General features: G+C 43.1%; 1 protein-coding gene across 2 annotated transcripts in view; it reads right to left on the reverse strand.

Annotated features, from left to right (window-relative positions):
- Window positions 1-1,435: 1,435 nt before the first annotated feature.
- The window catches only part of LOC134875983 (astrocytic phosphoprotein PEA-15), a 36,395-nt gene continuing 22,815 nt past the window's right edge, over window positions 1,436-15,015 (reverse strand). Inside the window, exons 2-4 of one of the 2 annotated variants that reach the window (XM_063900778.1) lie at window positions 4,442-4,616; window positions 4,189-4,344; window positions 1,436-3,304 (exon numbers count right to left, since the gene is read on the reverse strand). In XM_063900778.1, coding sequence (XP_063756848.1) covers window positions 3,240-3,304; window positions 4,189-4,344; window positions 4,442-4,613 — 393 coding nt within the window. In that variant the 5' untranslated portion in view covers window positions 4,614-4,616 and the 3' untranslated portion in view covers window positions 1,436-3,239. Of the gene's footprint in view, window positions 3,305-3,741; window positions 3,827-4,188; window positions 4,345-4,441; window positions 4,617-15,015 lie in introns of those variants that run through there. The other variant, XM_063900777.1, reaches the window with a different exon arrangement.

The following is a 15,015-nucleotide window of genomic DNA, read 5'->3' on the forward strand; positions in this document are numbered from 1 at the left end:
CTGCCTTTTGGTTTGTGAAGTCACCAAAGCCGAGTGGCAATTTAACATTTGCTGCCAATAATCACATCCATTAATGCTGGAAAAGACCATTACCCACAGGTCATAGCAGTAAGTGCAACTGCCTCCCTCTGCCCGACAGAATGCTCTCGGGTCAGCTCTGTGGTAAATGCAGCGATCACACTTTGTGTTCACTGGGCTCGAGCTAAAGGGGAGCAGCTACCGCTTCACTTGGGGTCAGGCCGAGCGTGGGCTAGTCCGGACGCTGAAGGGTAAAAATCCACCCAGAAATACTCTGAACGCTGTCATACATCTGTGTAAACCAGTGCATATACCGGGGCATTACTAAGTGTTGACTACAAGGTGTAGTTGGTTTTGAATGGTGACGCTTGGATGTTGAAAGTCGGTGCAAAACTACAAAAACACAGTTTAAAAAAGCTTGTTTTCTATGATTCTTAAAGGACAAGCAATAAAGAAAAGTGTATACTTGAAATAAAACTAATATATAACTTAACTTAAATGTTGCTTTACCTATAAATAGGACTGAGTTAGCCGATGAGGCTCCACTTAGTATCAGTTCTAGCTTAATGCTAACGTTTTTAAGCTAATTTGCGAGGTCCATTTGGGGGTCTTAACCTCAAGTATCGGACAAAATAAAAACAACTCTGCTGGCTCTAGATGAAAAGTCAGAAGATCACCAAAGGCATCAGGATAATCCTCAGGCAGCCATGAATGTTTGTACCAATCAGTCAATCCAATTGTTGTTGAATATCTTAGCGCTAAATTCGTGGACTAGCTCTTCCAAGTGCCACTGCGATATGGGCCCGGTACAGCATGCAGTGTTGGAGTATTTCAGTGTGGGCCGTCCCTTTAACAGTACAATAAAAGGCTTGATCTGGCCAACTGTAAACTATTAAACCTCCACACCCAATCGCAAGCATTCGGGGACGTCTGAATGTCACCTTAGGACTTGCTAAAGGGTCGAGTCGTACAGTATGGTTGGTCTAACAAGTGTTTCCCCCCAGTCTTTAACCCTTAACTGCACACTTTCCGTCATGCAGTTTCAACAACTCCTTCTCAGTGATTTGTCGGGAGGATACGTTTACAGTGCAGATTTTTTCCCCTAAATGCATAGGATACAAATCAGTCCAACACTACAGTATACGGCGAGCAATACAAAAGAAAACGGATCACGTGAACTGTGATCGAAATAAAAGTCTCGGTCATTGGCACTGGGGTTGTGGAGAAGGAAGGAGGGCTGGGAGGGGCGGGGGGGGGGGGGTGACTAGCCATACACTGATTTATGTTTTACGTTTTCGGACGTTTCTTTTTTATCCTACAGCTTTGATAACAATAAAAACGGGGGGGGGGGGGGGGGGCAGAAATAGACCCACAGACATTCTGTACACACTGAAGTCCTTAGCAAATTTCAGAATAAAAGTGCTCTCTTTAAAAAGGGAGAGTGTGCCCGCCGTCCTCCACACACACACACACACACACACACACACACACACACACACACACACACACACACACACACACACACACACACACACAGTTGTGAGAAATGTTGGGGTGAACACAAAAGTCCGCTAAGGCTTCAACGCGGGGGGAAGAGAGACACAGTGTTCGAAAGAGCAGATATTATAGATACGTTTCAACAGTCTTGCTAGCTATTGTGTTGGTGGGGTGGGGTGGGGTGGGGGGGGGCATGGCGGGTTTAGGAGTCTGCTTTATGTACAGTTTATTAAATCACATGCCACGTTTGCTTTCTGACATTTCCTCCCTTCTTCCACTTTGATCGGCACTCCAAGAGACCTTGCAGTGCGCCGGATAACATGGGCGACAAAGGGAGGAAAGAAAATGTGGTTTATTTTTTTACGCGCCACGCAACACAACGTTTACACACAGCAAATATAACAGGATCTCTCAAAATATACGTTCGTATTCTCTAAAGTAGAAGTCGTTTAAGTGCTCGCTTAATTGGTTGTCATCTTAATTGACGCTAAGTAGTTTCAGATTAGACAGAGTGAAGGTGAGCGTACAGTGGGAATTTGAATCCTCTATGAAACGCAGGGTCAATATATTATTTCTGCTATACTTTATTCTGATATATTATATACAGCTCTCATGCTAACTGGTCATGAAAAGATCACTAAAGGACAGGGAATATCCATAGTGTTGAGATAATTGCTATATCTTTGTCATATTTTTCTAAATAACTCTTGCTCTGATTATAAGCTAAAGGCAAATATTGGCTTTTCTATGCAAATCAAACTTTAAAATGTCTTCTAAAATATTAAAATTGCTTCTGATTTTGAAACATGATGTGATAATCAGCATAAGAGTCAAGGGAATGCATAAAGAACTGTCCTTCAGGTGTGATTTTATGTGATGAATGCATGGTAATGGAGGTGAAATAAAGGCTTCTTTATTTAAATTCTCTATTCAGGCTTTAAAGGAATAGATCCAAACTTAGAGAACTCCTTTGATTTGCTCTTTTTGTTAAGGGAGATCATTACCACTCGTGTGTGAAGTTGGAATTCACATTATTACTCCAAAATATTGAGTTAGGAGTTAGCAGTCTTAGATGTGAGATTAAAGGTGTTGTTTTTGATATTGTACATTTACGTGTTTTAGTTTCTCCAGATAGACGATTCAGGTCCAACATTTGTACCATTTTGTCCATTCAGCATGTTCAAATTGAATAAAAAGAGCGCTGCTGAATTATGCGAGTCGAAGTTATGCGTCACCGTACATAAAATAAGAACACAGCCTAAAGGTTACTGTGGTTAGCCTTTTGACAGTTTCAGAATTTCCTTTCAAGGGTTTGTGGTTTTTAAACTCTTCATGGGTGGATGTCTTAAATATAACAACCTCGACACACACACACACACACACACACACACACACACACACACACACACACACACACACACACACACACACACAGTCGGCCCAGTCTCCAGATTTCTTCTTCTTCTTCTAATGTCTCTTTTTCCGCAGCTTCCCGTCGGCTCGGCAGGCGTCGCTACAATCTGATTGGTTGCGTGGTCAGTGGCGGCGGCATGTGTTAGTGCAAGGAGGGTGCGTGGCATGATGTGTGTGTGTGTGTATGAGGTGGGGGGGGGGGGCGATGTGAGGTGAGCAATGGGGGTTTGGTCAGATTCGGTTGGTCGGTTGATTGGAGAGCCAGAAGTGAAGAAATCAAGGTGCAAAGATCGGGGCTGAGGGTCGGGACCTCACACTTTTTTAGGGGGAGGGGCCAGCTTGATGATCTCATCTTCAGAGGGCTGGCGGATGATGTCTTTTTTGGGGAGGGGGTTGGAAAAAGAGGGTAGAGAGAGAGAGAGAAAGAGAGAGTAATCATAAGAAAACTTTTCTAGGAAAGAACAAGTAGGAGGAGTCACTACACCATATTCAGTTTCACAAGCAGAGCGGGATAATAAACTGTTGCTTTAAGTACGAAGTAAACCCACATTTCATTAACTGAATTAAGTAGGAACAATTAGTCAAATTTAAATACAAAAAAGGTTAAATTCATTCAACTTTTTAATATACTTTTGCAGATTGAGTAAGCATTACTTAAAAGTATTAGTTGAATTATACTTATTTCTAGTGTTGAGAAGTGTGTCAGAAACCTCAATGCAAGATTTGGCTGAAATTCCTGCATTAACATCAAGTTTAGTCAGAACTTTTTGATACAATTCCAATATGTAAAGTACAAAAAGGATAGGGTAGGTTTTCTTTATAGAGCACTTTTAAATCAAGATGCATAAAGTGCTCTTTAGAGATAGAAAGGTAAAAGACAATGACAGGATGGAAGCAGCTAAAGGAGATGAATAAAGCATTAAATATGTATATGACAAAGTAATAGAAATATAACAAATAGCCCAAATCATAGAAATATAAATGAAGATATTTCAGTGCATGTGTCATAAAAGTGATGTTTCTTAAGAAGAGCTGAGGTAAACAGACGGCAGATGAATGTATGTTTTTAATTAATCCTTTGCACCGTGTTCTATGTTGTTTTAACTCAACCAGGCGTGAAGCTTAATTTCCCCCGAGAGCTGAACTGAGCTCGAGAGGAGGCCAGGATCAGAGGAGCAAAACATAAGATTTTATAGCAACCTGACCATCCTCTAGAAGCGTTCGTGTGTGTGTGTGTGTGTGTGTGTGTGTGTGTGTTACCTTTGTATTTCTTGGCTGAGGGGATGCGTGTGAGCTTGGTGTCGATCTCGTCGTCCTCAGAGATCTTCAGCACGGTGGTGCGGTACTCGATGACCCGCGTCAGCAGGTCCGGTCGCCGCGAGATCTCGAAGATGTGCTCGATGTATGACAGGTTATCTGCACGGGAAATATTGTTATAAGTCTATAGCTCTGATATAGATAAGCTTCACCATCTGATTTATGATTTGATGCATGTGGGATCTGCGTGTCTCACCTTGGGCCAGCTTGTCGTTTTTCTCCAGGTAGCTGAACCACTCCTTGGAGGAGGTGATGTTGTTGCTCTGGTCCTCGGGGATGTCCTCCTTGCAGGCAGACTTGAGTTGCTCCAAGTCCTCGTTGGTGATGTTTTCAGACAGGTCGCTGAGCAGAGAGCTGTACTCCGCCATGGTCTGCTCGACACAAAAGAGAGGGGGAAACGTTTTAGATACGCCGAATAAAATAAAAAGTGAAACAACAAGAGCAAAAAACAGCGATTGAAAATCAGCCCACCTACTTCCCAGACTCCAGAATGGAAAGTTAGGAAATAATAGCTAATGACAAAAGCATACTGTCAGGGTCAGATGGAAGGCACAGAGACTGACAAAACATTATCTGAAGGATAGATATTGTAGTTTATTCACACACATTGTCCCGCTACTTGTCACCAGAGCACCAAATGTGTCCTAATCAAAGCTAAAAATAGTTCCTTTAAAATGCACTTTTTCGTCATTTTGGAGTAAAGAATGCTATTTATTTCAGTGAATACAAGGTAAAAGAGATTCCTGAACCTGTAAAAACAATCAAGCCTTATAAATGTGAGCTTTTATTGTTATGTATTCAGTGGGAACCAATGGAGTTGGAGCAAAAAAAGCACTGCAGTTTTGAGATAGATGAAGGCCTTTTCATGGGATGTGTTGCGAATAACAAAAATATAGAACACCAAGAGCTTTATCTTTTCAAACTCTACTTAAACTACACTTTTAAGTAAGGTAAAAGTGTTACGTGAGGTAAAACACTCTGCTGTTAATTGATTTTCATCAAACTCTAATGCACATTGTCGCTCTCTGTCTCCCTCTAGTGGACGCGTGGAAGACGTGCATGCCTGTTCTACTGTATAATAAACAGGTGTTCATCAAATCTGGCTTATTCTTTGTGTGTTGGAGAATAAGCGCGTCCTCCTGCAAGTGCTTCTGCTTCCATTAATGTTCATGCTTTACATAACAAGAGCTTCGGATGGGTGTTTCCCTATTTATAGCCATCCTTCTTGGACAGAAATAGATCACAGACTGCTCAGCATGCGAGGAGGATACTGAAGTACGTGGCTTGGTTTCAGATTCAGAACCTAGCAGGGGAACAAGGATTCAGAACAGAAGCATGCAGTGGGTACAAATCATGCGAGTGTAAAGCGATGGGTGTTTGTGCTCTGTGTGTGTTTAGGTGTGTGGGAGTGCGTTTGTTGGCATGTGAGGAGTTCAAAAACGATAAAACAGACATGATTCAGGCGTGTTGTGAGGCAAACTCAGGATTGGATCTCATATCTCGGCTATTAACAGATTTGGGTCACGCTACTCACATGCATATTCATATACAGCAACATAAAGATATCACCTTGGTCTCCAAACACAACAGAGCCGACCAGCTGACCAATCAGAGCAGCCTGGGCTCTGGTTTCAGGCAGAGGGTGAAAAAGAGGTGCTGCAGCACAGGCAGTATGAGAAAAATAAAGAGCTTTTTGAACATTAAAGCATGGAGACATGTCCCAGCAGAATATCCCTTTAAGGATAAAAGTTTTCTAGAAAAAGGCGGAGGAATAGTGGGATGACTTTATGCTACAGTGGGGAAAAAATCTAAAACTGGAAGTGCTTCCAAATGTCTCAGCCTTACAGCCAATCAAATGGCTTCCTCAGGATTTTCCAAGAGCTCGCTCTCCCAACATCCTGCTGAGATTTTTCCCCAGGCAGTGGTTTAGCTATGTGCAAATGATTAAGGTCACCTAAAAGCAGCTGCTTTTACGGGATAGGATCCATTCCTTTGCTCGAGGGCACAACTTTGTGGAGCATTACAACTTGCAGCCTTCCCTTTCCTCAATATAAGCTTCCCATATGCATCTCTTTCTGTGTCACAAACACACCAACACCCCCCCCCCCCCCTGTTCCTGGCGTCTGCGCAGCTGGCGAGAAGGCTGCCGCTCAATACAGTGCATCATGGGCAATGGCACGACGCTCTGATCCCCTCGCTCTCCTCGCTGACAAACACGGCGTACAGAAAGCCCAGAAGAGGCTCTGCTGTGACCTATATAACACGGGCTGCTGCTACATGTAGCCGCCACCAGAGGGCGATCCCTCGCTGTGCTGCAGCTATTACAGATTAAGCCTTTTATGGTGCAACAATGCTACCAACCTTAGCATGTCACAGAGACCAACATGTAGGAACTGATGGGAGAAAAAGACAATTTATTTCAAAGCTTAGACCAGAGATCAACAATTCAAGCTCATAACAGGTGACTGAAGGAATAGGTTTAAATATGCCGACTAACGTGACAGAGTCTGCAAGACAGCATGGGTATTATGGGATGCTGCAGTCCCAGAGGCTCATGTTGGGTCATGATTTGTAGGTCTGTTCTCTAATGGCTAATTGGTGGCACTATTGTTTGGTCTGTCTGAGACACAATCCCAGCCTCAGGGAGAAGGCACAACGATGACAGAGCGCTTTTACTGAGGTGAATGTGTATGTGTGTGTGTGTGTGTGTGTGTGTGTGTGTGTGTGTGTGTGTGTGTGTGTGTGTGTGTGTGTGTGTGTGTGTGTGTGTGTGTGTGTGTGTGTGTGTGTGCGTGTCCTAAATTTCACATTCATCTCCTCTCTAACCAGAGCCACTTGCTCAATCAACACAAAGCGTTGCGTGGGAGCGAGCAGGGATATGCACCTTAACTCCAATGAATACAACTCTCTGTGTGTGTGTGTGTGTGTGTGTGTGTGTGTGTGTGTGTGTGTGTGTGTGTGTGTGTGTGTGTGTGTTTGGTTCTTGGCTTGAAATGCAAGTTTGTGTGTGCGCATGTTTGCATGAATTTGCGTTCACTCAGTGTGTTTGAACGCTTCCACTCACAGCTAGTGAATTGTGTGTGTGACGGATAGAATAAATGTGTGTGTGTGTGTGTGTGTGTGTGTGTGTGTGTGTGTGTGTGTGTGTGTGTGTGTGGGTCTCTGTGCCTCCCCTCTCGACCCAGGTCGCCCTGCATGCTCTCTGTTTTGCACCACAATGGACTGGCGCTGCTTTTGTGTACTTTTAGAGGAGAAGAGTGAACAAAAAACAACAAAGGATAGAGTGGTTACATTTAGTGTTTCTCTCTCTCTCTCCCACTACCTCACATCCCTCCCCCTGCCTCCCACTTTTAACTCTTTCCCAACCATTAAATAAAGGTGTTTCTATCAACACTCTCAGTAATGGCCATACCTCGAATAAAAGAAGGGCTATGGTAAAACATGATACAGCTTTGAATTCCCACTTATAAAAAGGAACATTTTTTTGGACAAAACTTGCAAAAGATAATGAGTTTGTCCCTATTTTCTGACAGCTAATTAAGTAAAGGATGATTGAATTAATTGGACACAATAATGTACTAATTCTGTCACATAAATATACAATTCAAGCAAATGTTACCCTAATTATTGACTGTCACAATCCTCAGGAACATACACTTTTGGCCTAAATGGGCTTCCGTACAGACACTCTCACCCACAGGTTTCTGCTTCTGTTACAAGGTTAATGTAAAACTGTAATTCTTTCATATTGACTTGAGGCTAATATCATGCAAACAAAGCAGTCATAATTATAGCTTTATGCATTTTTTTGTCACAAATCGGATTCAAATGCAATACGGGCAGCCTTGATGACATGTTGCTTTGTTCTGCAGTTATTATAAAGCGGTAATGGGAGGTAAATGCTTCCTCTTGCAGACAAAGAATATATACAAATAAATGAAAACCACATTTAGCCATCATAGTGGTCAAAGTGAAATTTCACATCCATTCTTCTGCAACCATGAATCAGCATTTAGTAAAAAAGTGACACAAAAAAAAAAAGCAGAACTGAAATAAATATGTGCTTCTTCTCCTTCCTGCGCAGCATTGTGGTCGTCATGCTCCCAGTAAAAAGAGTTTGTGAAATCCCCTCAAACTAACACCCCCCCACGTCTGGGACGAGCCTGACACTGCTTCCATACATAGAGACCCACTGTGCTTCACATTCTCATGAGCACAGACATGCTTTTGTCTGCTCGTTCCTGTGTGTGTGTGTGTGTGTGTGTGTGTGTGTGTGTGTGTGTGTGTGTGTGTGTGTGTGTATAAATAGACGGAGAGAAAGATTTGGCACTATATTTATATAATTACAAAGTGAATTTCCGCTAGGAATTAAATTATTCATTAAATATAATCAATAAAAAGATTTGTCAGGACTAAGAATGTTTTTTTGGGACCAACAAATAAAATATAGCAGTAAGAAAAGACCCTCCACTATCGATGGATACCAATTCTTGTTGTGTGTTGGTTTGGTTAAAAATGGAAGTTCCGGATAAGGAATAAATGATATCAAGCTGAGATCAATCTGCAAAAGCAATACTTTTACACTTGTAAAAGAAGCTGTTCGTGCTCAGTTTGAAATCTCCTCACAGTTTCCTCTCGCAGTTTAAAGGAAGCTCATTCACAGCATTGGCACACGGGCATAAACGGAGTTACAGATTTTGTTTGTGAGTGAGATTAGGAGGTTGATATTTTAAAAAGGAATAAAAGGCAGTTATGGTAGTTTAGCTTAGTGACAGGGTGGAACATCTAGCCAGGCTCTTCCTTAAAAAACGTTTAGAAAACGCACAAATTTACCTAAATTCAGCGTCTTTATGCTAAGCTAAGCTAAACGTGTCCTGGATTGAGCTTGGTATTTAGTGTAGATGTTATTCCCAGCGTCAAACAGAGATATGAAGCTTAATGTTTTGGCCAAATCCAGTAATTCACCATCAAAAAATAGCCCGAATTTCAACCTGAAGATAAATCAAATCTCGTAACACAGCTGATCTTCTACTGAGACATTTGCAGCTCAAATGCAAAGAAAGATGCCAGTCAAAGCAGAATTGACAATGATTTCAAATACAACACCCTGTTTTGTCCAATATGGGTGTTTATTATTAGCTGCAACTCAACAACATCAAGCGGCCAAGTTTAGTATTTCAGCATCTTCTAAAAAGCAGCTCAAATTGCTTTTGCACTTCAGTAGTTTTGTCGTTAATGAACTTCCATAGTCCTCATGGCGTGAATGGATTCCAAGCAGTCTTCTTCCCCTCCGTGACTAAACTGTCAACCCCCCCCCCCCCCCCCCCAACCACATCCTCCATAGTGTGCTATACATTGTGCAATGGAGCCATTATCCATCGAGACGAGACCCACTGTTCTCCCTTTATCACTCTTTTCTCTCCCCCTCTTCGTGTCTCTTTCCCTGTTCGATCCTCAGCTTAACGTCTGTCTTTCATAACCAGCACGCAGGCACAAACTTCCTTTGTGTTTGGAGAAGACACAGCGGCAGCTCGATCAATATGTTGCATCGAGCTCATGAATGCAGTCCTGAGGCAGTGTCAAGTGTGTGAGCGGTAAAGATGATGTCGGGAACCAATGAGGAAGACCTCGGTGTGAAAGCTGTGAGGAACTCTTCACAGAGCTCAAATCTGGTATTTCATTTTCCTTTCACCAACTTATATTTCAGGAAACTTTCACCATTACTGCCACATTTTCTCTTGGTTGGATAATCAACCTGCTGACTGCTCTTTTGTGAGCACACACACACACACACACACACACACACACACACACACACACACACACACAACTACCAAAACTCCTTTCACCCTCCACACCAATGACGTTGCCATGGATACCAGGACTAGCTTTGCCTTTAGGCCCGGAGACTGTTACCTAGCGACAGGGCAGAGACCATCCTCCCCTTCCCTCCTCACTTCAGAATAAAAGCCCTCATTAGGTCGATTGACAAACTCCAGGAAAATCACACACAATTCGATGTGTGAAATTTAGGATTTTCTGGGATAATGATCCATTTTAGTCAAATGAAGTCCAAAAAACCCCTGTATTTTGTTGGTAAAACTACCCGCTTTGGTTCATAATAACCTCTGTGGTGATACAACCTGCTAAAAGGTGTCAGGAAACCACTGTTCACACACATGTGAGTGAGCCAAGGAAGACAATAAGAGACATCGTGACACTCGGCCCCATTTACATGCTTACGCAACTCTCTCCTGTCTCTCTTTTCCTATCAAAGCCGTGCATACACACAAAAAACTCTCTCACACACACACACACACACACACACACACACAGAGCGCTGGCCAACTGTGCTGGACTTCAACATGGAGACAAGCCTTTAGATTTCACCATGGCAACCGAAGCACTGGGATAGCAGCTCAAAAATCTCTCCGACTGAGATCTGAAAAGAGGAATAGACTCTGTTGTGATGTTTTCATTACAATGTTTCCAGACCTTGTGTGTCTTTGCCAGCCTTTCGCTCAATCCCTCCTTCCCCCCTCATGTATTGTCCTTGTTGTTCTTGTTGTTGTTGTTTAGTTCTAGTACGTTCTGGCAACTGAATAGATACATTACTTTGTGTGCATGCTGGACGATAATGCCTAGTTGAATATATTCTGATTGGTCAATTCGGACATTTCAGAGGTTGTTAATACCTGCTAAGAGACCGTTCCTAAGGAGGAACAAGGGACTATATTCAGTCATATCACTCCACAGAAGGAAGTGGTCAATAGGACGTCAGCTGTGACAACAAACACTGGTCTTTCAATCAGAAAACATACTTTTTGGATACTCGTTTTTATATTTCAGGCATCGCTGCACATTTTCACTTACTTACTGACCACCTTTTTGCCATAATTTGCAAATGAATTTGAGTTCTTACACTTAGAGTCACTGCATTGTAACTTATGTATTTCTGTGGAGTTGGCAGGTTTAGATAGAGATACCCAAATCTCCTGTTTTTCCCGCCAATTCTGAGCCATACTGTTCTTTACTCTGCAAATACCGAGACAGATTATTATTGGCTGGTTGTTTCAGCTCTTACAAAATGAGATACATATTTTACAGTTTGAATAATCAATGCACGCAGACATTTGAGACCATATTTTCCTCAAAACCCACTGCTTATTTCCATTAAGTTGCTCTTCATTGGCTGTTAACACTATTTATGTCGTCCACTCTTCTTATTTTCTATGAGAAATCTTCAGTAGAGTTGTGAGATTTGTCGAAAATACATGCGGTAAATGATAGTAAATACTTCTCTACCCCCTCACAGTCTCTTCTACTTCCCCCTCCCTTGTGTTCCTTCTTGTTTTACTCGCCGAGTACAAGCAGTTAGTCTCGATCCCCCTCCTTAAATCTCTTATTAAATAAACCCTGACATTTCACAGCTTCCTATGCTCTCCTCTCTCTGAGTGTCTTTTTCAAAAGTCAAAGTCAAAGTCTGCTTTATTGTCAACATTTCCACATGTGTTATACATACAGAACATTGAAACACCATTTCTGGCAGTCCCACAGTGCGAATATAAACAAGAACATATAAGAAAGATAAGAGCCTAGAAAAAAAAGGGGGAGTAAAAAGGGGTACACAAAAAAAACTAAGTAAGACATATATGTTAGACACAATCAACACAACTTGACAGTAGTGCACGTAGGTCTTAATAATTCTTAGTGCAAAGTACATTTTCAGTAGCAGCGGAGAATAGAAAGTGACTGGTGCTGGGTGAGGGAAGGGTGTGTGAGGGAGGGGGATTAATGTCCTGGTACATTTCCATTGAGGCAGTGGGGAAAGGTGGGTGGAACGGAGGGTAGAGGTGGATGAGAGAGGGGGAGAGAGAGGGAGGGACGGAGAGAGGGGGAGCGAGAGGAGAGAGAGACAGGGAGGGAAAGAGAGGATAGAGGGAGGGAGGGAGAGAGTGAGAGGAGAGAGGGAGGGAGGGAGAGAGTTCAGCATCCTGACCGCCTGGTGGAAGAAGCTGTTCCTCAGCTTCTTCCACCAGAAGAATGAACTGAGAGTGTAGGAGTCCCTCCCACTCTCCATCTTTATACCTCCCATGAAGCTAACCTCTACTTTACCAACAATCTGTTTGGCTGTCCACACACGGCAATTTCCATTCTTAAAATAAGATAGTGAATAATCACCTCGTTAAACTTTCTCTAAACAGTACATTTGAACGTTTTAGGGATGCTACCTTCTCCATTTGTCTTTTGGCTTTCCCCTCTTTTAATCTATACGTCTCGTCCTCAGTGCAATAACCCTTCTTCCTCTCACTCAGAATATATCTTCAGTCCTGCAGGAGCAGCAGGGGGTGAGGGATTAGAGAGTGGGAGGCAGAAGAGCTCACAGCTGTAGGTCCAAGCGGAAGTCCGCCTCCAAAATCTACCTCTCAGGTCAGAAGCCTCTCCTGCCCCATCCACAGATTTGCATTTTGAAACCTGAAACCAACTGTCTTTTCTCTTCCCTTGCTCTTAATTTAAACGACTCCTAGGTAACAGGTACTCCCAGAGCGTAGCAGAAGTATTGAGGTATGCATGCCTTAACCCTAACCCTAGCCAAGTGGTAACAGCATATGGAAATGCCAAGATAAATGAATCTTAGTATTGAGGTTCCTTTACTCCACTGCTCCTGATGGTACCATAGCCTCATGATTCAAGCTAAATTCATGCTATTTTGAGGTGACCTTAACAAATACATAATAAATGCATAGCTTAATCACTGAATTACCACTTCCTGTTTGCGGGTTGAGGCTGCTTAAACAGATCTCTGAATCCCTCCCCGCTAGCACTCTTGAGTTCAGGCAGGAAGTACACTGAATTACGATGCTAATCACATGCTCAGTAGACCAATCTGACCGGCTCTCAAGCAGCAGGCGGACATTGATCAGAGGCGCTAAAACGATCCAATGTGCCTCTCTGCGGGTTCCTTTCCCGATAGCAAACAACAAACAGACAACACTGTCCGGTCTCTGCAGGGGGTCACCCAGCCCTCGCTGCACATCGCCATGTAAGAGCTTTATCCGCTGCTGCTGCACCGCGGCACAATGATACCGTGCTGTTAGCTTGCAGCTGTGACTCCTTCATCCTTTCTGACTGAGGAAGTTAGGGGCAATGGGAGATTTATATTTGTCCTGGCATTGGTTGCAAACTGAGGATTGGCATGTTTTTGTTTCTGAATTCATGTTGAACCCATCTGCAGTCGAGATATTTGCAGATGCCCGAACAACTGGATCCTGCCAACATCAAGTAGCATCATCATACCCGGAGTTAATCCACATATCTTGGCTCCTAAGCCTTTCTTACTGTAATACTTACCTCTAATTTGTACTTCAGAACAGCGCCTGAGTACGCACACTTAAACTCCACCACTACCACTAACAATCTCTGAAAGGTAATGCACTTTCAAGGATGGAAAATATCATCATTTGTGCTGACTCAGTTTATAGTACTCACATTTCTGGATATATGAAAGGGATTCAGTAATGACATGTTATGATTTATTCATACCGGTGATGAGCTAACAGTAAAGACAGTCCGCTAATGGGGAGGCACTCAGTCAGACGTCTGGATATTAATAACCCCTTTCTTTTTAAAACGCGGGTTTAAGTGAGGCGGATGACATTTATGTTGCCAGTACAGTATGCCATTAAGCGTTGTGCTGCCATCTGGTACATGCTTATTACGCACACACACGGACATCTCAAATTAAACTACAATCCCGCGTCTGAAAGGTCAAACGCACTGCTCCGAGGTTTTCACGTGTGCCTTCCACATCCTCCTCTGATGCCGCTCCTTCTCTGATTCTTTCTTCCTCTCGTTCAACCTTATTTTCCATCATTTCTGTACCTTTGCTTGTTACTTTCCTTCTTCGTAACTCTGCTTTTATGCATCGTGGGGGTCTTTACAGCACAGAAACAGGGCAGGTTTTATAGTAGACATCATCACAGGAGCATTGTGCTGCTAGGGGAAACCTTACAATTGATTTCCGACCATTAATCATACTTCGAAGTCTCTCGCTGCCTGTGTACAGTCGCCTAATGAAACACAAACTCTCCTGTGTTTTCTCTCTTTCCCTAATGTTTTGGCCTTCTAGCCCTCTTTCTGTAAATCCTGCTCTTTGTCTTTTGGATGACCTGTTTGTTTTTGCATACTTTGGAAGAGATTCCCCTCCCCATTACTGCAGGATTAACCCTCGTCCGGTTGGTCGTGTTACCGCACAGCGTTCCCACCACAGGCCCGGACAGCGAAAAGAGGGATATAAGAGGGAAAGGAAGAGCAGAGGGAGGGATATTGTGCACGGGATTATGGTACGAGAGGGGGGAAAAAAGAGGGATGAGAGGGGGTTAGATGACGGAGAGAAATAAGGAGGTTCAATGAGGCGGCAAACACTGCCAGCTCTCATCAGCTCAAAGCCCGGAGCGAGAGGAATCTCGAGGGAGAGAGAGGGAGAGACACTGAGGAGAGGAGGAGGCGCTAATCTGGGGAGAAGCCGTGAAGCGCCGGAGAATATAGGCCACTGGCCCATTTTTCATTGAGGAGAAAAGAAGATTTGCTGCGTGTAAAAATAGTGCGGTTGATTTAAATATCTTTTGTCTTAGTCACTCTCATTTCGGATTTGTGTGAAGCCTTTTTCTGAGCTCGGTAACTTTGTTTCAGCAATGATTTGGGACATTTTTGAATAAGTGAATCAATATAAAAGTCACGAATGCTAGTCTGTTGGGAACGTTAGCATGA

Source organism: Eleginops maclovinus, chromosome 14 (genome assembly GCF_036324505.1).
Source record: "Eleginops maclovinus isolate JMC-PN-2008 ecotype Puerto Natales chromosome 14, JC_Emac_rtc_rv5, whole genome shotgun sequence".
Lineage (NCBI taxonomy): Eukaryota > Metazoa > Chordata > Actinopteri > Perciformes > Eleginopidae > Eleginops > Eleginops maclovinus.